This window comes from Taudactylus pleione, unplaced genomic scaffold (genome assembly GCF_031769625.1).
Source record: "Taudactylus pleione unplaced genomic scaffold, aTauple2 ptg000019l, whole genome shotgun sequence".
Taxonomy (NCBI): domain Eukaryota; kingdom Metazoa; phylum Chordata; class Amphibia; order Anura; family Myobatrachidae; genus Taudactylus; species Taudactylus pleione.
In genome coordinates, this window is record NW_028284421.1 from 33,668,583 (window position 1) to 33,693,425 (window position 24,843).

At 43.7% G+C, this 24,843-nt stretch overlaps 1 protein-coding gene across 3 annotated transcripts in view; it reads left to right on the top strand.

The window, feature by feature from the left end:
- The window catches only part of SLC28A1 (solute carrier family 28 member 1), a 131,365-nt gene that overhangs the window by 39,448 nt on the left and 67,074 nt on the right, over positions 1-24,843 (top strand). For all 3 annotated transcript variants that reach the window (XM_088444122.1, XM_088444131.1, XM_088444114.1), the window contains 3 exons: positions 2,930-3,015; positions 7,996-8,087; positions 23,903-24,092. In XM_088444122.1, the coding sequence (XP_088300248.1) occupies positions 2,930-3,015; positions 7,996-8,087; positions 23,903-24,092 (368 nt within the window). The remainder of the gene's footprint in view (positions 1-2,929; positions 3,016-7,995; positions 8,088-23,902; positions 24,093-24,843) is intronic.

Sequence of the window (24,843 nt, forward strand, 5' to 3'; positions counted from 1 at the left end):
ACTCTGAGATATTTATAAAATATTTTGAATTAATTCATTTATACCACATTTTATTAAACTTGGATTCCGTTTGTCTGACCAAATATGAATACTTCTCATGGGTCAAGGTGGTATTAACTAATGATATCCATTGTTATTTACCAGGTTTGCTTGATACTAGTCTAATTGCAAGTTGTTTCCTCTCTCTCCCCCTCACCCCTCTTCCCTAGTTTTTCTCTACATCACTTTCTCCCCTTGACCTCCCCTTTATTGTAATACTCTATTCTTGTGTCCACTTTGTTTTACATTAAACTCACTGTTTTCCACTGGAGGTTCAATGAACTAGAGCTACACAGGAAACATTAATACATGGAAAAAAGATAATATGAGTATAAGGCCATTTTTGAGCTGAAAGTGAAAAACAGATACAATCTCACCAAAGACAAACATCGTAGGTTACGTTCAGATTACATCATATGAGCTACGACCAGACAGATGTCTCGACTTCCGAACTTGGGATATGGTGACAGGTTCCCCAGCTGAAGAGAAGGGATAAATGGCTACTTGACAAGCAAGAGCCTCCCAGTCTGGGAGCGCCAGAGGTTAAATACCTGGTGAAGAAAAGTGTCAAGGTCCGCTAATGTATGCAACAAGATAACCTTGACATGATGAGGAACTTGCAAGCTAATCGGGGAACTACAGCATTACTTCAAATCATGTTGGGGAAGATCATCCGTGATGGGCTTTACGGCCCTCCATTGTTGTAAGGTGTCAAATTGTTAAATATTGTATTTTATCGCCATTAAAGTCTAATCCGTGAGTTCATGGGTCTTCCTCAGGATAGCCTTCTTCTGACTGTAGTAATGAGGCTGAAAGATAATATCTGAGGTTTGTCCATTAATATACATCTGGAAAGGAGTTTTCTGTGTGCCCTAATAGATAAGATTTCACTGCTAGGAATCCAAGCCTAGTATTTTGCTAAAGATCTTCATGAGGACATCTATCAGACTGGATTCAGAGACGTCTTCAGGGAGTCCCCGGACACGAATATTATTGCGGTGGCCACAGTATCTAAGTCATCCATATGAGTCTTCAAAGAAAAATTTTACGTTAATTGATGTGACACTGCCCTCTGAAAATTGGGTGACAACAGTATCCGAGTCCTCCTTATTTTCCTCCAAGGTGGAAATGCTATCTGTAAGACGCGCTATGTCCGATTCAATGGTAAACACCAGTTGACAGACAGTAGATTGCAGTTTATTCTCAAAAGTCTGAAAATCCTGTTTTGTTGCAAGTGATTTAGGGCCTGATTCAGGTGGACACAGTGCCAATGTTTGCACAGTTGAGCGATGTTTTGCTACTGCAGTCAGACATACCCAAACTATGTACATGCAAACCTAAACGTACGATATTGCTCGCAGTTGCATACGGTATCGGTATCATTAGAAAAGACCAGTGAATCATAAGGGTTTCTAGGGCGTGTTATGGGAGTGTCACAGGCATGTAAATGCATGCGGCTACATTCTTTTATGCAACTCCACAGCCAGAGAGGCCATTTGTTGATGGATTTTAGATGGATACACTGCGCGACACATAGGCTGCGCGTTGATGGTGCAACCGATGGTGCGTCGATGGTAGAGTGTTCTTAACCGCCAGCGAATTTGCGCTATGCTCAGATAAAGGAAGTAGGCATCTTAGGGTTTACTCAGTCTCTCGCTCGGTATTACAGAAGATGAATGCTGAAACTGGCATTTACATATGTGTTGGGTGACAGTTCCCACAACTGCACTAGAGGATTGGAGTAATGACACATGGAGACCCCCTACTATTTTAGCTCCTGACAGTTTACCTGCTCCTTTTCCAGAACAATAGGTACCCACTAAGCCTAATAGGGGTGTGTGGCTTCTTTGTTTAGGAAAGCCTAACCCATGACTTAGGTGCCTACACACTAGACGATGTGCTCACAGTGCAATTTCAGGAGCGATTTCCCTTGAACTCTCGTCGGCAGCTCCCAGGCTCTCCAGGACCCGATGTGGTGCTAAAAATTGTCCACTCTAACTAAAGATCAGTCTGCACAAAATGAATCTATTTGCACAAAATCGTGTATGAGATTGGCATATCTTGTCTGCAGTAGGCAAGCTCTGAAGATGCGATATATGACCAGCGGGTACGCGCATCGGCATCGTGAGTGGACACTCACGATTTGGACATATTTTACACGATTTGCCGTTCCGATGCATCGAAATCGGGTGAATCGTGTAAAATTTTGTCTAGTGTGTACGCACCTAACTTTTTCTCTGGGATTTAACTTCCAGATGATTGGATATGCCTGTCTCAGAATAAGGGGGGAATACTGCTACCATATACAGTATGGACTTACTGTATCAAAATCCTTCTTCCTGTCATAATTACAGATAACCCACCGCTTACACAAACAATAACAATCCTCTTATGAATATGGAGGAGGGGGGTATTAATTAATGCGGCTACAAAGTTATCTAACACAGTTCTTTCACTTTAGAAGGGAGATGTACCAAACGGGTGACATTAAGTACAATTCTCTTTGACGAAACAGGTCCCCAGCAAAGAACATGTTTATTAGGGGCTGGACGGTTACCCCAAACTTGTCACAAGGTAGCCCAAAAGTCATAGTAGTCAAGACTATGAAGAGATGTTCTGCTTTTGCTGATATGCACATTTTTGTGACTGGCCACAATTCCACAAACTGCATGTATGGCTACATTTCAGAGAATATAATGGCAGTTATCATGTATGTACTTGCACAGTCCAAAAAGCCCCAAGATTCTTGTCTGCATCTCCCCACATATTTATCTAGTTCATTCATGATGGTCTATGTCATGCAACCAAATTTGTTGCTCTTCATTTAGATTTGTGTGTGTAGCAGACAAAATATATTTAATTGTTCTCATGCCTTGACTATGTTTTTAAGGAACCAGATTTCGACAAACCAGATGACTCCTATGATGATGTAGGAGTTAACAAAAACAAAAGTGAAATGAAGCCGAATTTTTTAAGGTAAGCATGATACACTTAAATTGATGCAAGTAACATTTGCAGAGGTAAGCATGTTTAAGAAAGATCCCAAATGTGTAAAATTAATGTATTTTACACACAAACACTGTTGGACTCATTTGGAGTTGAATGCAATTCCTTTGTGTGTGAAATCTGCATAGACCACATCATCCATGTCAAGATTTTCATATGTACTCTTGCTGGTGCATGACACCTAGAGTAAAGGTCTGATTTGATCATGATTGCTAATCAGCCAGGGAGTTGGTATGAATGACCAACAGCGGCATCCTGATGTGCAAAATACCAACAGGGGCCAGTAAGTAGACTAACCCTCCCCCTCCCCCCCCAGTGGTGCCTAACCCTAACTCTCCCCCCCCAGTGGTGCCTAACCCTAATCCCCCCTTCCCGCACCCTAAACCTAACCTTCTTTGGGTGGTGCCTAATCATAACCTCCACCCCGGTGGTGCCTAACCTGTAGGCTAACTCTAACCCCCCTGGTCTGTGTCTAACCCTAACTCACCCCGAGAGGTGCCTAAGCCTAACCCCCCCCCATCCCCGGGCTAACCCTGACGCTGACCTGCATACTTACTTTCAGGATGCTGGCGGTCGGAATGCAGACGTCTGTATCTTTATCTCTTCAAGATAGCGGCGTCGGCATTCCGGCATCTGTGTCCTGACATCCAGCATCCTGTCCGCCTGCATCTTAACCGGATCCCTCAGCCAGGACTTTCAAAGTATATAAAAAATAAAAGCAAATAAATAAAGCAAAGCCCTTCCCAAAGTGAGCTAATACCCTAGTTACCACATTATGTGACACCAGGCTATGACATACTGGGCTAGTCACTCTATCAAAGTTCTGCCTGTCATAGTGTGACATAGCCCCTGTCTGTTCAGTACAGGAATTAACCCTAGAAACATCAGCCCCATGCTGATAGCAATAGGGATTTTCCCAACACCGCTGTACAGTGGATTTTAGTTTAATAATGTTTCAACAAAAGTGCTATACACAGAGTATGGTATGATACCATGCATGCAAATGTGTTACAGCCAATAAAGGAGCTGCTTGGGCTAGGATCTATACATAAAAGGCTGCAGCCCCGTCAGCACAAATGCAGTTTGCTATTATTTTTGAACAAATGCACACATGGGTTCAGTGGGCGCATTTATGGATAGGTCTCCTAGTTTTCACATGAACCAGACTTAGGCAAATGCTTTACACCTTCTGGGCCTATTTTATACAAGAATGTGCATTTCTGGGCATGTTTATATTACTGTAATAAAACACTCATATGTAAGATAGTGATTCATCTAATAATGACTTACCTGATGTTCCCTCGCTAACCTCATTTATTTATATGTATTCTAGAGGCAAGTCTGAGATAAAACGAATGAAAGGGACATTGCTAAAGTGGCAGTGCAATTTACGTGATTTTTTTTCACGCTTCCTCCAATAGCACCTGCAAAGGTAACACAGGGTCTGATTCACTACGGATCGCTATTGCGATTGTAACTGCGATTATGCATGCAGTTCTGCTGAAAAATATGCAACTCCTCACCCGGCATAGAGACGCCCACTACCGCTTTTGCACATCCTTAAGACCTCGCAATCCTGCGTATACATCGGTAACATCGGTCCCTCACGCAGAATTACAGCAGGTCTGACCTGTCTCAGAAATTCCAACTCTAGTCGCACACAGTGACTACTCAAGCTGCGAATGCCGTCGCAGTGTCTAATTTATTCATGTCCAGGAAACTACGTTCAAATGGACAGGCATGCCTACATTTCTCCGACCACTCCCCCATCACCACCCCCAAACGCTGATATCCAGTCGCTCACTCTGCGATGGCTTTCTATCTGCGTACGTGATCGCAATATTGGGCAGTACACGCACACTGCGATGCATATTGGCTGATCTGCCTATGCTGTTGCAGTTGCGATCCGTGATGAATCAGGCCCACAGAGCGTTTTATGGAGGCAATGACTTTGCTTATAGGCGACGCAGAAAACAAGGTGCTTCTCTCAAAATGAAATGCACTGTAAATATACACACACACTATATGTGTATGTGTACGTGTATGTATATGTGTATATATATATATATATTTATATGTGTGTGTATATATATATTGGGACGACAAGGAGGAAGGGGACTGTTACTACAAAGATACGAGGGCCCGAAACATGAAGGGGCCTTCCAGCCCCCTGCAGCCGCGGGCAGTTAGCAAATTTTTTTTTTTTTTAAAGCACTGTGCTCCGATCCGTGAGCCCCACCCCTCCGTGTACCGCTCAGCTGCTGTCTGCGCCTGCCGCGTAATCTGTGTGGTCCTGGACTGGTCACTGGAGGAGCCATCCATCGTTATCCTAGTCTCAGCCTCCTCAGGAGTCAGGACTCAGGGCCTAATTCAGACCCGCTCGCGACCGCTGAGCTCTCGCAAGCGGGTCGATGTTGGCCCACTGCGCATGTGCACGGGCAAGCCGTCGCTATGGATCTTGCTACAAAGGGGGCGTGGTGTCGATGGTGAGTGACAGCACTCCCCCTTTGGTGGGCGTGCCGGGGGCGTGGCTGCCCAGACGGAGGAGTTCCCATGGGAATGCCTACCGTCTGGGGCCGGCCCCACTGACATCACAAGTGATGTCAGTGGGAATGCTCTTGGCTCTGATAGAGCCGAAATCACTCCAGGGCTTGCGGCAACGAGACCCTACCATCGCGACCATCTTCCTGGCCGCTCGCTATAGCTGTGGGTGGTCACCTACAGCTATACGAGTGGCCAGGAGGCCGTTATAAAATTCAGAAGGACGGCCCTGATTCAGAGCGAGCGCTCTGTCAGATCAGCAGACTCCTCTGCCAGGCGAGCCACTGCCTCCCAACCTGGCAGGTAAGAGCCTGTTTTCCACGGCAGGGTCTGACTGGGCATTGCATCCTTTTATTGGGGTTTGGGGCTGGACGGGGAAGAAGAGCCTGAGCAGCCAGCCATACTTATGGGCAGAGCCGTAACCAGACCTTTTGGTGCCCTGTGCCAGAAAGAGCATTTGCGCCCCCCCCATTTTTCAAATAGGGACATAACGCACACTAAAAAATGAATGGCCTCATGGGGAAAGGGCCAAGGAAAAGATAGGTGCAGCCAGGAAACTATGGAGGGTGCAGTTGCTATGGGGCCCGGCGGCTTAAGGGTCCCACCGGCCCAGCGATCACAACTGCTGCACCCTCCATTTGCCGGGAGCCCGCTTAGATTGTGTTACCAGCGGGCGCCTGGCTCCTTCTCTCCCGCAGCCCCCCCCCCCCCCAGTCGGCAGCCGGGGGACGGAGCTCTCTCCTGAGCTCCGGCTTTCGGGTCCCGCAGTGTACTATTGGAGTGACGTCATGACGTCCTACACATCCCAGCAAGCCTACCCCACATTCTGGTATTTGGAGAACCACAGGTACCAGCATTCCATTAATCCCATCCAGTGTGGACCACTTATTTCTGGACCACAGATAAGCATAAAAGATTTTCTTTTTGGTACGCACATTTATTTTTACGAGCACTGGTTACTATTTTATTATATTACTACACTATCAGGCGCATGTCTTCTTAAACCTTTCTTCCATGTTATAATAAACATTTACATTCACAGTGTGTGTTGTGTTTATTTACTTATTTCTTTGGCTGTGGAACTACAGGTACCAGTGGGCCCATAATGCCCTGCATGCTGGTATTTGTGGTTCACCAAATACCAGCATGAGGGGGAGGCTTGCTGGGACGTGTAGTACCACAACTAAAGACAATATTTATACCACTATTTTACACTATAGTTAAACACTATCAACCCGGCACCCACCGCCCTAGGGTGCCGGGGATAGCCCCGGGCTATCAGTCTAGACCTGGGGTGCCTTGGAGAGGGGGACCCCTTTATTGGGGGGGTCCCCAACTTCCCAGGGATCCCTGGCCTGGGCTGACTAGCGGTCAGGGGTAATGCTTTGGCCAGGGATACTGGTGAAAGGTTTTCCCTGGCTGTGGCATTACCCCCCTGCTAGAAAGAGTCCGGTGCTGGTTATGGAATTTATAGTGGACCCCTACAATTTTTGTCCCCTGTTTTTCCATAACCAGGACCGGCTCTGCAAAGCCCTGTGCTGGTTCTTAATATACAGGGGACCCCTAGGCATTTTGTCCCCTGTATTTTCAGAACCAGGACATGCTTTATAAAGCCGGAGCTGGTTATGTTTTGTGGGGGGGGGAGCTGCACGTAATTTTTTTTAATAGAGAAAAACGTTTTACATCAGTACACACAGATACATGCACATATCTCATGGATATGTGCATGTATCTGTGTTAATCTGACCTGCTCAGGATATACTCGCTATCCTGAAGCTGGTCTATTATTTGGGGACTTTTGGTTATCTTTTTTTTGCGAGTCTAAAACAGACACCCTATTACATTGGGCGAGTTGATTGTTTTCAATGGGAAAACATCTGGATGCGAGTTTGATCATGGGGATTAGTAAAATGCGAGTTCTATTGAACTGACACCCTATTACATTGGAGAGTTGTGAAAAATTATGAGTTTAGCACAAAACTCGCAATTTACCAAAACGGACACCCTATTACATTTGACCCAATGTGCTTAGCTTTACAAATGGGTACAAAGATGCATGCATTATGTTACAAAAAAGCATTTTCCCTGGATTTTTACAGTGTTATAAATAATACTTTGTGTCACTTGTAGGGTGGAGAGGCGTCATTCAAAATAGCAGAACATTTGTAGATGCTGTCATGTATTTTATCTGTATAGATAGAAGCACTTTTAAAATGAAAGCAGTACCAGTTGAATTATTAAATTAGACTTGTACAACACAGATTAGACAGCACATAATAATTCCCTACAAACAAGACAAAAATATCCCACTAAAATATAAACTTGTAATGTATGATTATCAGATGTTGTGATTGACATCCATTAGCAATTTGGTGTTAAGGTAATTTTCTCTTTTACATCTGATCCTAGCAAAGCAGCTAAACCATTTGACAAAGCTGCTGAGTACTGCAAGAAGCATTCTCGTATGCTGAAACACATTGTTATCGGAGTCCTTTGTGCAGGTAACATTAGCCTATAAGCTCAGTGTATGTGTGTATATATAATATAATATCTTTGCCAGGGATTGTAATATATGTTTGTTTGCATCATTTTATATTTAATCATCTTTTCTACAAATGGTGTTAGTGTGTTAAACATCTACAGTTAGAGTATACTGCAGGTTATAAATTCACCACCATTCTCTTATTTTCAAAGAAAGAGAAATCAAACATTACACAACCAATGAAGGTTATGTAATAGTGAAACAAGTACGAGAGTCCTGTTATTGTATTCTTTTTAAATATAACTGATCTTTTGAGAGAGAATGACGTTATGTTGGCAAGGAGTCCGAACGACTGGACTCCATGTAATATTCCAGTCGTTGCCACCTGGGGTGCTCGGTAATTATTTTGGCTTAGGGGTGCCTTGAAAAAATTATGGAAACCCTAAAGGTGCCTCAAGCTGAGAAAGTTTGGGAACCACAGTAATATGCATTAGCCATATATGTTCCAGATAAGAAAACTGAAGGCTCTACTTGATTTCTGGTATACTGTCAAAAGTGCAATAAGCGGCAAACACACTGAACTAATTACCGTAGGTGCAGGGGTTGCGGCTGCTATGGGGCCCAGATCGAAAAAGAGCCCAGCCCTCCCTCTGTACCTACGGTAGTCGGTAGCAGGGCAGCCGTGTTTGTGTAATACCCTGCAGCACCTGGCGTAAGCTCCGCCCCTGCAATTAAGCCCCGCCCCGGTGACGTCATCCGTCAATCACCGGGAGGGCAGGGGAAAGCAGGCTATATAGCAGCATGGCCTCGCGGCTCTAGAAGGGGGTGTGGCCTTTGCGGAAGGCGCAATCATGTCCTGGCTGTGGCTACAGCCTGTGATGTCGGGGCCTGAGTCTATAAAGACTCAGATTCCCGGCGTCCTGGTGGAGGAGGAGCGGAGGGACCTAGAAGGGGCCGTGAAAACTTTGCTATGGGGCCCCCCTAGGTCTAGTTACGCCCTGGACAAACAAATGCTTAGTTAATCTGAAAACCAAGGACACTGTTTAGTGTGGAACAGCATGTAACACCAGCTCAGAATGAGAGATATGTCATGCATACGAAAAAACTATTCATCAAATGTTCTGTTACGCAAACGATGGGATCTAGTGTTAATAAATTGATTAGTGTTATGGACTTGGAATTTTGTGGACTGGGATTTTTGTGGAACCAGGAGTGAAAGCAGGAACAGATTTAACTTGGAAAGTTGGTTGTTTTATATGAATATTAGTAGACATGAAAATATGCAGATAGTAACTAGAGTCCCAATGTAAATAAACTTAGAACCGGGGTATGTGGATGATAGGCAACTGTAGTGGGAGAGAACAAAGTCAATGTCCAGAGACAGATGGTGTAGTGATGCCGATAGCCATACCCAGGCTGGCATGACCCATCGACATCAGACCCCTGCACGCACCCAGCGCCAGTCTCCAAGTTCCAGCTCCACCGCTGGAAGGACCATGCCACAGCGTCCGCACTGGTAAGCACCGCAGGCTCCTGGAGAGAGATACCCTGGTCGTGACAATTAGGAGATATAGTGGTGTTTCCCCTAAGTTCAAGGATTTTAAGTCAATACAGCATAACTGTCAAACATTTGTAAATTAAGTCAGATATGTCTTAGCAGTACCCATAGACAAATAAACATAATAAAGTTGATGAGAAAGATGAGTTATACACAACTGCTGTTATTAGTAGTTAGCCAGACATATATATATTCCATACATATAAATTCATATGTATGCAGAGGCGAATTTAGACCTCATGGGGCCCTAAGCAAGACACCGATTTGGGGCCCCCTTCCTCAAACAATCCATAGCACTATATTTTCATTCCTGATTTATTCTCCTTACATTATTTGTAATTTTTCCTCCTTATGTTCAGTTGTAGAGGATAGATAGTGATCACTGTAGGATTAGGGGTGGAGGACAAATGTAACACACCAAAGCAGAGCCAGAGCTACACATTTTGGTGCCCTGTGTACATAAAGAGCATTGGTGCCCTTATCCATGATTGAAGCAGGGAGAGCTTGCGCCTCAAAAAATACAGGTGTGGTCTCACTGAGAAGGGGTGTGACCACACAATAGTAACCCGAATTCAAATTATGTCACACGGTAGTGCCCCTTAGTCACATTACTTCGCACAGTAGTGCTCCTTATTCACGTTACAATACACAGTAGTGCCCATCCACGTTACGCCACACAGTAGTGTCCATTCAGGTTACACCACAATAGTGCCTATTCAGATTACTCCACACAGTAGTGCCCATTCAGGTTATGCCACACAGAGTCCATTCACATTATGCTACACAGCCCATTCACGTTAAGCCACACAGTAATGCTCCTAATGCACATTATGCCATACAGTAGTAGTGCCCCTTATACATTGTGCCACACATAGTAATACCCCTTACATATTATGCCACACAGTAATGCCCTTTACACATTATGCCACACATTAATGCCCCTTATACATTATGCAATGAACAGTAATGCCCATTATGACATTATGCCGCACATTAATGCCCCTTAAAACATTATGCCACACAGTAGTGTCCCTTAGTCACATTCCATCACACAGTAGTGCTCCTTATTCATGTTGAACCACACAGTAGTGCCCATTCATGTTACGCAACACAGTAGTGCCCATTCATGTTACGCAACACAGTAGTGCCCATTCATGTTACGCAACACAGTAGTGCCCATTCATGTTACGCAACACAGTAGTGCCTATTCAGGTTACGCCACACAGAGCCCATTCATGTTATGCCACACACAACCCATTCACGTTAAGCCACACAGTAGTGCTCCTAATGCACATTATGCCATGCAGTAGTAGTGCCCCTTATACATTATACCACACATATTATGGCACACAGTAATGCTCTTTACACATTATGCCACACATTAATACCCCTTACACATTATGCCATACACAGTAATGCCCCTTTTAACATTATGCCACACAGTAATGCCCCTTACACATTATGCCACATTCAGTAATGTTCCTTATAGCATTATGCCACACAGTAATGTCCCTTACACATTATGCCCTACCCCCAGCAACTCACCTCCCCCCCCCCCCCCCCCCCCAACAACTTCCACTCCCGCAGCCCTTGACTTGAGAGACAGCACAGCCGTAATTTAAATCTGGACTTGCGCAAGCCAATCAGAACATGCGGACCGGCAGCCAATCAGCAGAGGAGGTCTAAATCCTTAAAGGTACATTTATAAGGTGGAATGGAGCACAGCTCCTTCACAATTGTTCATTGCTATTTATTTAGTGCACACATCACATCAATACACACAGAAGCCACCAACCCCCTCCCCTGGACTATAGCCGGTGTGTGCTGGTAACACAAAACACCCCCCCCTCCTGTGGCCAGATCTGCAACCTAATAACCCCCCTAGAAAAAAACAATCCCCCCCCCCCAACTGCGGCCGCCCCCCCCCATAGAGACTACAGGAGAAAGTGAGTGTTGCTGATAACAACCAATTCCCCCGCCCTTCTCAGCTAGTGAAGCAAGTGAGTGCTGCTGAATACAACCAATCCCTCCCGCCGCCATAGCATCCAGTCAGCTTCTACCTAACATATGTCTTAGATACTGTAAATGATAACTGGAAGCTGATTGGATGCTATGGACAGCTTTTCCACTTTATATCTCAAAGGTATGATATATGTCCCCTTTACTTTGTAAAATTAGAAAAATCTTGCTAGAATTTTTATATAGTATTGTATCAAATGCGTTCACAATAGATGTGTTTTCAGTGCAAAATATGTGCAACTTTGTTTGCATTTATCTCCTGTAAAATGACTTCTATATGAATGCCAATAGTATGTACTCATCATAATGAATAAACAGTAGTCATTATGTCATGAACAGGATGGCAGTGCAGCACTGGAACTGCCTGCTGCATTGTGAAATTGTGCATTTTTATTTGCATTGTTGCACCTACTGTATAACATCTTTTGTCTATCGAGCTGCACATGGTAAAGCATTGTCAAAATGGTTCATAGCATAACTATACAATGTCTGAGGAGGTAATTAAACTCTTGGATGTTGATGTAAGAAGAAAAATCAGAATAAGATGTTTTCATCTTTATTTATGAAACATACAGATAAGAATTGTAGCAGGGTGAGTAATTGTTTCCAAAGATGATAGACAGTGCAAACAGATATCTACAATAATGCTCAATATTATGCATACAAATAAAACAAGATTTTGTTTTGTAGAGCATGTTACTATAGTAGCACATATTCCAAGATTTTCCAATTTACATTAAGCTGGGTTCCACAGTGCTTTTTGTGGTGCAAAATAGGCACCAAGTGACAAAAAGTCATTACAAACACAGGCAGAATGCACACATCAGTATTACACAAAGGGCTCGCATCTGAGCTGCTTTATTGTCTTCCAAGGTGAAGAAAGTAAACCGCACTCAGGGATCACACTGTCCCCTTCATCAGGCTCTCACGCCCTTGTGACATATCTAGTCAGGATAATTAGTGCATGAACTGCTGAAATAATGAATCACACCAGCTGTGCTTAAGGTTGATTGCACGTGATCACTTGAAGAGAGATTACACCTTACAGAGTTTCATTTATCTATATCGAAACAATAGCTAAAAATTATGTGTAACATAAAATATTGCACGTTAATAATAACAAGAATCATAATATTACATTCCTGTGTAGAAAATCTGCCCATTAAATATAACTATACAATGTCTGAGGAGGTAATTAAAATCTTGGATGTTGATATAAGAAGAAAAATCAGAATAAGATGTCTTCATCTTTATTTACGAAACATACAGATAAGAATTGTTTTTCTTCGACCTGATAGTTGTCATCTTGTTAATAATTTGCCAGCCAGTCAATTTATGTGGATAAGGCACAGATAATGAGGAAATACTGTATATACAGTATGACTAACACAGACTTAATGATCAATCCATTTAATGCAAAGGGTTATAAGATATCAGATCTCTTTCAAAAATATATTGACCGATGTCAACAGAAGAGATTTTAAATACCAAGAATGGAGTTCCTTGTGTAATAAATATCATAATAATTATAACAGGATCAAATAAATTATCTGAAACTGCTGTGGGCTTCTACAGAAGGATAAAACACATGTGGCGAGATGTGTCATACCTTCTAAAGAGGACAAGTGAAGGTCTTAGCCATAGCAACCAATCCGATTCTACCTATCCTTTTAGAGAATGTACTAGATCAGTGTTTCTTAAACCTGATCCTCATGGAACCCTAACAGTTCATGATTTCCAGAACTATTAAGAAATCCTATAATGGTACTGCAAGTCAGTTTAAAGCAGATGTAAAGGCAGAGTGTCAACCTCCAAGCCTAAACAAATGCAATATAAAAACATTCAAAACCAGTCATTTAAAAATAAAGTAAACTTATTGACACGACCAGGGTTTCGCGGCGTGGAGGTTTGCGGTCCTTACCGGTGAGGGTGCGGTCCTTCTGTTGGGGGAGCTGGCGTGTGAAGACTGGCGTTGGCTGTACGCAGAGGTCGGCCAGTATTGGGCCATCCTGGCAAGGGTAAGTCTAGTGGTGTCTCTATGTCACAGGTGTCTGGGCGGCACCATGTTGTCTTTGGCCATGTGACATAACAGGCCAATCATCTGTAGGTCACCTGCTCTCTCTGGCCTATCCCATTCCGCTACTGGGTACTTAAGGGTGTTTGGAGCTCCCTATATTTGCCAGTGCAACGTGTTCACAGCGTAGCAGTTCTCTGCGCTCCTGTACCCTAGACTTGTGGTCTGGTCTTCCCCTAGCTCCTTGTTGGCCTCTGGCTCCTTGCATAGCCGGCACCGCCTTGTCTTGCTATCTGCTGGTGATCAGCCCTGCACCTTCCACCAGACCCACTCCTGCCTGAACCTGTCTCCTCAGTTAACCCATTCCTGTGCAGCCATCATCGCAGCATTTCCAGATTTGCTTTTCAGCCATCATAGCAAACCAGGATATCCAGTTCACTCTCAGTCTATTTGGATTCATCTCTGTCACTAATCTGGACATTCGTTCACTCTCATTCACTACGGTTCCCTTCAGCCACATACTGTATATCAGTTTGTTTATTACTGGACTTTAGTTTATCTTATTATTCATGTCTACGAACATTCACATTAAACAACCCACCTTTCAGTTTAAACCTGTTCCAGTGTCTGCTTCTGTTTCCACTTCGGGTCCACAACAAACACAGACTTTGACACATATGCACTGGAATGCTCGTATGCAGCTGGACCAGCTTAATCACAGCCTATTAAAATATCCCCAATATGATGGTAGAGCTATACTCACTGGGCCTGATTCAGCAGATCGCAGATTCCCGATTATCAGGAATCTGCACGTTCGGTCGTTCGCAGGACCCATTCTGTGAGTGTGCAGAATGAGTCCTGCTTAGTCGCACACTAACACTTCTATGCCTCTGCCTGATTGTCAGGCAGAGGCATTTAAGGGGCGGGACGGGGTCGGTATTCCCGTAAACGGGGGCAAGAGCACAGATGTTTTAATTGGCTAACACTCTAGATGCACAGTTGGTACTAGTTATTCCTGATGATACCTTGAAAATGTGCACTGTTAGGGTTCCATAGGGGCCGAGGGCCTAATTCAGATGTGAGTGCTTGCAAGCGGGTCGATGTTGGCCAAGTGCGCATGCGCACGACGGAGGCGGCTATGTCGTGCGCATGCGCGAGACCCGAATAACGACGGCCAACGCGCCAAAGGGGGCGTGTTGTCGATGGTGAGTGACAGCATGCCCCCTTTGGTGGGCGTGCTGGGGGCGTGGCTACCCAGACGGAGGCGTTTCCATGGGAACACCTACCGTCTGGGGCCGGCCCCACTGACATCACAAGTGACCGGGGCTTGCGGCAACGAGACCCTACCGCAAGGGTCTCGTCGCAAGCCTGATGGTCGCGATGGTCTTGACCATCGCGACCATCATTTTGGCCGCTCGATATAGCTGTGGGTGGTCACCCACAGCTATGCGAGCGGCCAGGAGGCTGCTCTTAAATTCAGAGGGACGGCCCTGATTAAGAGTGAGCGCTCTGTCAGAGCGTCCAGCTCTGAATCAGGGCCCGAGTTTGAGAAACATTGTACTAGATAAATGATAGTTAGGATCTCATTGTTTGCTTTTTGCAAAACCTGCGCTTGTTCTCTTTAGAAGGCTTGATAAATCTCCCTCATAGGCAGAGCCGGGCTAGCCATCTGGCACTTTTGGCAAATGCCAGAAGGGTTGATGACCTGATGGGCTGGTCCGTTGCAAAAGCCTGGATGAGCAGCTCCACCCCACAGTGCTCTGCTTGGCTGGGAATCGGTATGAAATACCGCCGGCTGCACGGCCGGCGGTTCGATTCCCGGCAGCAGCAGCCCGACAGATGAAGAGATCCTGGCAGCGGCCCAACAGCGCTGGAAATCCTGATCGTCCTGAGGTAAGTAATAACTAGCCTAACCTAACCCCCCTAACCCTCCTTAGGGGTGCCTAACCTCCCCCCCAAGTGCCTAACCCCAAGTCCCCGCAGGGGTGCCTAACCCTAACCCTCCCTCCCCCTAGCCTAACCCTCCCTCGGTGGGTGCCTAACCCTAAGTCCCTCACAGGTGCGCTAAACCTGAAACCCCCCCCAGCCCCCGCGGCTGTCCGCTCGCGGGACACGGCATCCCTTCGATCGGGATGCCGGGCGCCTGTCTCCCGGCATCGGGAAAATGAAAGGCTTCTATATATAGACGCCTGTCATTAAACCCTCGCCGGGATAAAGCATCCTGTCTGGATCACGTCAGCCGGTTTCCCGATTGCATTCCGCTTGGCTGGCATGCAGAGAAATACTGGACCTAGTTAAGCTGGGCATCCACTATACAGTTTTCTGTCAGATATCTGTCCAATCTGGCTGGTTGGAATGAAAACCTGGTAATATATGGGAGCAAATGACAATGATCCATTTGCTCACAAACACTGGAAAACAGACAAAAATGGTTGTCAGACAAATTGGTTAAAACACACAAATGTAACCAATTTGAACAATTTTTTTGGTCCTTTTTTCAGTGTCTAAAACCATATGATCGACTGTCATTTGCTCCCATACATTACCAGGTCTTCATTCCAACCAGCCAGATTGGACAGATATCAGACAGAAAATTGTATAGTGGATGCCCAGCTTAAGTGACTCACAGCTAACACCTCTGTGAGGCATTGCCATGCCACTTTTTGTGCGAGGAATGCCATGGCTGAATTACATCCCCAGTCCATCCCTGCCCATGACACACTATTTCACTTCTCTGCTTTGTTAGCATTTAAGAGAAATAGGTTAAATAGTGACCAGGTAACTTAACCTGATTTTAACAGTATATTTAATCATTCATTGTTAGGTAGCTGAAGAAACTACATTATGGACTCTAATATAGGTCATTATCCCTCTAGGGCATGGATGGGAAACCTCAGGCCCGGGGGCCATATAAGGCCCCCGGAATCATTTGGTATGGCCCTCGGAGCTTTTTTCTGCCAGCTTCATTTGGCTAGCAGGGTGCCTAGAATGACACCCTGCTGCTAGAATCTATACATCAGTGCCGCCTGGAGAGTCCAGAGGACGCTTCAGACTGTCTCTACCCTTACAGCTCCCCGGAGCATCCTCAGGATGCTCCAGCCATTGCTGTAATCACTGATTGTGGCACTACTCTTGTGTGACATCACACGGAGGAGGCGTAGCCTGCACCAGGCCTACAAATAATGTTATATACTGTATATCAAAATGGCCCTCGGCAGAAAAAAGGTTCCCCACCCCTGCTCTAGGGGTACAAGTTATAAATGAGGAGTTTGTACTACTTGTGATTCAAATTATGTGATTTATTTGCTTCAGTAAAGTGAAATTAAACCTCAGTTATCATAAATCCAAATTATTACATATAATTCAGAGAGAATTACAAAACATTCTAAGTCATCATTATTGGTATGTTACCATGCGGTTTGGGAAAACATCAGCTTTCTTCTAGGTGGTGGGAACATGGATATTCTAATTAGGATTATAAATCGGATAGATAGGATAGATACATTTAAAAACTTTGGACCTTATTCAGAGTCATTCAGAATCTTAATCACAATGTGCAATTTTAAAAAAAGTCACATCACTACGGCCTATTCACACTCAATGGCATCTGAAGAACTGAAGCTATGTCTCCATCCTCTCGGCTACGACTTACACTTGTCATACTTGACTGAGACTGGATACAACTGGAGGCATGGCTTCACAGAGAGTACAGAAAAGTTTAATATTGCATCACACAATGGTAACATAGTGAAGTTAATGGCTGGATTGGGCAGATAATGAATAGCCAAGTGGCTTGGAGCATCTGAATTGCTCCGTAAAGGAGACACAAAAAAAATAAAATATAATATATATTTATATATATATATATATATATATATATATATTTTTTTTTTTATTCCAACACTTCAAAAATATATGTGCAGGCTCCCCCTTCCCCAGTTGTGCATGAATCATTATTTTATTACTGAAAAATTAGGGTTCCACCGCTCCTACTGTTTTAATAAATATAAATAAATGGGGGTGTTTTTCACATTTCCGACCAATTGGATGCAGTCATCACTAGCAGTATTGTAGTCATCACTATCAACTTTACATTTACATCAGGGTCAGACCCACTCCAGAGCTGCGTTTGAGAGTTTTCAGTGGCCATGTTTGTCTCAACGTACAATTTTAGGCCCATACCATGCCCTTACAGTACTTTCATTGCAACTGCACACCCATTGCAGTCACAATCACGCCCACTTTCCACAATTTCGCACTCATTACAGCACTGGTCTCACTCCCCTAGTCGCAGAGTGTCTCAAATCACAATGAGACAAAAAAAAGACAGATTCCAAAAAGTTGTGCATGTGATACAGGGAAAAGTCCCAAATCGCATTTAAAACCAACTCTAAATAAGGCCTTATTTACCCTCATCAGTTAAATAAAGATTGGGATCTCTCATGCTTTTTGTATATTGTTACTTGTTTCAGTTTTATTAGGTGTGTTATTTTATGGAATACTGTGTAATTCACTATTGTATTAGGAATACATACATGTAATTTTCTTGAAATCAAGTTAAGCCTAATTGGTTATTGTTGTAACTAATATTTGTGCACATTATTTTTGGATTTTTTTTTATATAATATATTTTAATTTCCACTCAATAATATTTGGTTATGGTTCATGTTATTAGTATTGTGCTACCTTTTGTGTTACATGTACATTTCAGCAATTGTTTCCATATAGATATGTGATACTATGTAAGCTTTAGGGGTGGATTCAATTAGCTGAGAGCTGCCATACGCATTAATTCATCTGTTATGGTAGGAAGATTCGACTTGCACCCCTATAAGCTACGATCAGAGTCTGCCTTCTTTAGTTAACCTACAGAAGCCACTGGGATCTGTTCTGTCATCTTCTGCAGCTAATTGAATCTGCCTCTGAAGGCCCCCATACATCAGCAATCTGAAAACCACAATTGAACAATTTGAAGATTTATTGCCTGATTTTAGGATTTCCCAATCTAGCAATCTGCGGCCATACATTACAGATCTTTTTCAGTGATTTGCAGATCGATTGCAGCAAACACAGATCTGCCAATCTTGAAAAGCCCATCATTTTAATAGAAATGGTCTGCAAATCTGCTGATCATGTCCATGCATTAGCAATCTACAGCCCCAATCCATCTGTGAAATCCAACATGTTGGAGAATCTGATTTAATAATTCCAATCACTTTTTGGTTGCAATCTGCGATCTGTGAAGCCCATACATTGCAGATTTTTATACACAATCGATTGCAAATTGCAGAATTGCCACAATCGATTGCTGATGTATGGGGGGCCTTTAGTCTCACTTTCAAGAGTAATGGTCACATGGTTCTCCATTTAACTTAAAGCCCCCCATACATCAGCAATCTGAAAATCACAATTGTACAATTTGAAGATTGATTGCCCAAACTTTGGATTTCCCAATCTAGCAATCTGCATCCATACATTACAGATTTTTCAGTGATTTGCAGATCGATTGCAGCAAACACAGATCTCCCAATCTTGAAAGGCCCATCATTTTACTGGTAATGGTCTGCAAATCTGCTAATCATGTCAATACACTAGCAATCTACAGCCCCAATCCATCTGTGAAATCCAACATGTTGGAGAATCTGATTTAACAATTCCAATCACTTTTTGGTTGCAATCTGCGATCTGTGAAGCCCATACATTTCAGATTTTTTTACACAATCGATTGCAGTTTGCAGAATTGCTACAGTAAATTTCTGATGTATGGGGGCCTTAATCACTGAAAAATCGCTGAAAAAGATCTGTAATGTATGGGCGCAGATTGCTAGATTGGGAAATGCTAAAATCATGCAATAAATCTTCAAATTGTTCAATTGTGGTTTTCAGATTGCTGATGTATGGGGGCCTTTAGTTTGTTCCTGTGGTATTGCAGACTTCTGCGTGGAGGAGTCATTGGTTTCTCCAATTAGCAAGAAAAGGGGCAGGTGTGGTATATACTAATAGAATAATGGGGGTTTTATTAATTGCTTGCTATAGAAATCAGTACATGGCCATGGTTTTCAATGTAGCACCGTGTGGGCATGTAAACAAAGCACATTAATGCACACTGATTAATAATTTTAAATAATAATTCAAAAATATTCAATTTTAACACATTTAAGTATTATTATATTTTATTTATATGGAACAAAAAAGAGTTATGTGATGCTGTACATAGACGTAGAACATTCAAAAGAAGAGAAAAAAGAAAGCTCTTTTTGTGGGGCACTCTTATGTATAATTAATGTCGTAATAAGAATTAAACTTTTATTGTAATCCTTTAAAATAAATTCCCAAAATGTATACACAAACACAAATAAAGTGTTACAAGATAATCATACTGTGTATTATGGAGACTGTTAAATTCTAGAGCATATGAGGTAGAAATATAGCATCTAATATGTACTACAGGGGTCCAGTAAATCTAGAATCCTCCTACAGATTATTACAGTTTGATTCCATAAAGTTACACTACACACAAAAAATAGAAAGGCGAAGGGCGAAAATATTATGGATAATAACGTAGAACACTTTTGCCTAGTGTTCATAAATCTCAGATGTACAACCCTATATTGGGTACCTGGGGTAAATACTTGTCTCAACAGTAATAGCTGTTATGAAAACATTGATATATAGGACAACGCTTATGGTTATATATGCACGTCAGACCAATATATGGTGATATAGTATATGTCCCACACACTTGTTTATCTGTATATGTGATGATAGTTATACATTAAAATAGTGTCCTAGGGAAGGAAATGGAAGATGACTCAGATTAGTGTCCAAAATCTGATACAAATGCTATAAATCACTTCTCACAAGAGAAACCATTGTTAGATAATACTGAGTATCACAAAGAGCCAGGTCTTCTCAGCAATATATTCCTAAGGATATATATGTGGAGACAAATAAACAAACAAACATACACACAGACAAACGACATCCAAATTGTATCCAATGTTTTATAATATTTCAATAATGAATAGAGTTAAGCATCACTAACCACGCAATATTTGTCAGCGTCTGATTTAGTCTTTGTATATGTGACAATAAGCCCATAAGTGCATCCACCTTGCTATTACTTTATAAAGCGTTTATACAGGCATAAATATCTGATTGCAGTCACGCTGTCTCTAATCAGTGTGTTATTACAACACCCTAGTATCGCCACATCATGAAGAAGAAACAAAGAGGCAGCAGACTGTGTCACAATATAAAGCACAGACACGGAGGTCTGAGTGGTGTGATACTGTTTTACCCTTTAGTAGACATCCAGATGAAGAGAGTTGGTCGGCGTGTGCACCAGCCAGACCATAATCATGGGGGTCCTTGGACGCGCGTTTCGCCCGTTATGAGCTTGCTCACCATTGCTTAAGGAGCAAAATTTCTGTTCCTACCTTTTGGACATATTGCCGAGTGGATATCCTGATCACGTAATTACGGGAGGTCCCTCTCCATTGGTCCAAAAATCCACGTGATCTGTTGTCATAGGTCACGTGTGTGGGGACAATCAATTAACATTGGGCATTCCGTATTTATCACCGGCTCTTTGACTCAATTCTCATTAGAAATAGCATAGTGTGCTGCTTGATATAAACATACATTTTCTTTATATCCCTTGTACCGCGCCGTGACTATATCACAACGGGAACTAGAAACCTTCAACAACGAAGGAGTTAACCCCAATGAAACGGGGACTCCACTTCTATGTGGTATGCAACACATCTGTGATGAATAGGGAATGCCCAATGTTAATTGACTGTCCCCACACACTTGACCTATGACAAGAGATCACGTGGATGTGTGTAGTGTAACTTTATGGAATCAAACTGTAATAATCTATAGGAGGGTTCTAGATTTACTGGACCCCTGTAGTACATACTAGATGCTATATTTCTACCTCATGTGCTCTAGAATTTAACTCTCCATAATACACAGTATGATTATCTTGTAACACACAAGTTTTGACTTTAATTGTGTTGTTTGTGTATACATTTTGGGAATTTTTTTAAAGGATTACAATAAAAGTAACATTTTTATTGCAACATTAATTATACATAAGAGTGCCCCACAAAAAGAGCTTTCTTTTTTCTCTTCTTTTGAATACAACTGTATTTTGGCTCTGGGGAGCACCGCCGGCACGAGTTATTTCTGGATCCAAGTTCCCTTGGATGTTAAAAATTCTTTTGAATGTTGGTTAACCGATATTTGGATACATACTAATATCTTTTTTGTGCAAATTTTTTCTCCCCCCTTCCCTTTTACATAGACATAGAACATACAGGAAAACTAAACAAAGAACATACAACAAGATTACATGTGTACAACCTGCTAATTTCATAACTACATGGAGAAAACAGAAGGAGAGAGGGTCTTGATTGAGAGCTTACATTATAGAGAGATATTGGGCCGGATACAAAGAGAGTGGAGCAGAACAGTGGGATGCAGATTTTGGAGAATTAGGAGGACTCCGGGTGGTAGGCTTAATTGAAATGGTGAGGTTAAGGGTTAGGAGGCCAGGCAGCATCTTATTGTGTGTGGGAGAGCGATGCAGAGTTGAGCTGGATTAGTCCTGAAAGTGGGAGTGGGAGGAGATGATTAGGGAGAGGAGGCAGTTGTTGGCAGAGCAGAGTGGGCTAGAGGGGTGTGTGGAGCTGTAGGGGGAGTAGAAAGGATGAGGGCTTTCTAAGGGAGTGAGAGGAGTTTGAATTTCTATATAGTATAGGACTAGTGAGCCAAATGGAGCCACTGACCAAAGGGGACAGCTGCGGTGGAGCGGTGAGAGATATGTCCCCTACTGTCATAACCCTTGTAACTGAGAATCAAATTAAAATGTTTGAAAAATGGGATACGTTCAAACTAATTAGGACAGTGGTTCAAGTTTCAGCCTGAATTGTACCTCCAGTTGAGGAAAATAAGGAATTACGTATATACCTCTTTATGCACAGTGTCGTAGACGTAGCACAGGTGCACATAAAACAATGTACTGTGATGATGCACTTTTTTGTGTCACAGATGAATCTCATATAACATACAGTGTAAGCTGGTATTCAACCTCGGCCTTCAAACTGCAGTGGAACTATACATCCCAGCATGTCCTGCCACACTTTTGCTATTAGGGTATGCTAAAACTGTAGTTGGGTATGCTGGAATGTGTAGTTCCACAGCACCTGATGTCCACATGTTGAATACACCTTTGCATGTTAATTTTTGCCTGACAAAAAATTAATTTGTGCTCGGGGCAGTGCTTTTGTTTTTGGTGGCACTCCTTCTGGGAATTTGTATAACCAGACTAGCCTACTTAATAGACCAGGTAGAAGCTAGCATGTCCACAAGACCTACAGCAGTTTAGGTGAGTGCAGTACCCTTTTTTTTGTTAATGGTAACAGAACCCTTTTGCATAAAAATAAAGTACTGGCTTAGGTTATACACAGGGGCGACCAGCTTTGAAGGTGCACCTCCTCTATTGTCCACAACATATTCACCCCACTTAGGGCTGTAACTATGTACCCGGAGTGTACCGTCACGGCCACCCAATACATGGCACTCCTTCCCGGTACCTGAGAACACACCATACACTAGTTGAGAACTCCATATCAGACCATCAGCTACTGTCTTTGTCTATCTATAGCAGGGATGGGGAACCTCAGGCCCGGGGGCCATATAAGGCCCGCTGAATCATTTAGTCTGGCCCTCTGAGTTTTTCTCTGCTAGCCTCATCTGGCTAGCAGGGTGCCTAGATAGGCACCCTGCAGCCAGAATCTCTGCAGCAGTGCCGCCTGGAGCGTCCTTAGGATGCTTCAGACAGTCACACTGTTGCCCTTATAGCTACCTGGAGCATCCTCAGGATGCTCCAGGCATTGCTGTAATCACTGGCGATTGTGGCCCCGTCCCAATGTGACGTCACACGGAGGGTTGTGGCCTGCACCGGGCCCGCAAATAATGTTATATATATCAAAATGGCCCTCGGCAGGAAAAAGGTTCCCCACCCCTGATCTATAGCCTGTCTGCATGCGTATTGCTACATTGCAGTGTCAGCAACTTTGACAGGAGGGGGGGGAGTGGGGCACCAAATTATAACTTGCCTCCAGGCGTCTGGAATGAATGTGCAGCTTATATACAATCTTATTACAAACCCAGCAGCCTCTAATCAAATGTGTATAATTACTGTAACCAATCATTCACTTATTCTGTTTTCCAGGCTATGCTGCCTACTTTATTGCAGCTTGTGTGCTGAGTTTCCAACGTGCTTTGGCACTGGTGGTTATAACGTGCGTGGTTATTTTCTTCTTGGTCTATGACCTACTGGTAAAACTGTATGGCAAACATATTAAGCAGTTTCTGAATAGATGTGGCCCATGCTTGAAAAAGAACAAAGTCTGGATGAAATGGTAAGTTAGTACAAGAATGTCACTTGTGATTGAACTAAGGCTTAACAGCATGAAAATAAAACTATTATTTCTACTGAAGGGTCCATAGGGCTCCACAGGAGAACTTGGGGTATAGGCGATGACGTCAGTCTCGGGCACCTCAATAGTTAAACGTGCTGCCAGGATGCATCGGGCCCCTCTCCTATACCCCGCCCCAAAGCCAAGGCACCTCAGTTTCGTCGGTGCTCGGCATGGAGCCGGGTCACTTCAAGAGGGGCTGCGATGACAGCCTCAGAAAACTTTTAAAAACTACAAGAGTGGTCAGCAGGGGCAGTCCAGCGGACGCCCATGATACCACTCTGATACCCCGCCGGCGCTGAGACGCTGGCATGGCGACAGGGATAGCGGCGGGTGTATGGGGGTTTTGGCTAGCAAACACCCCCAGACACCCAGGAATGTGGCCGGACTTCACAGGGGATGTTAAGGTAAGCAGCGGGCGTCTGCGGCGGTCGTTCGCTGACATCACAGTCCTGTAGGGCTTCCCAGGTGGGGGACATGTGGAAGCGGCTGCGCGTGTTAACAGGCATTGCGCCTGCTCTGACACTATACCATCAGGGATAGCAGGCCACAGTGTGCGGACGTTGTCGGCATCCCGGGGGTTAATAGCATGCCAGGGGAGCGGGCCTTCCCTGTACTGTACAGCCGGCCCCTCCCCTGCTGCACTCTGCGCCTTTCCACTGCGGTCTGGCAGTTGCAGGCAGCTCTCCTCCCT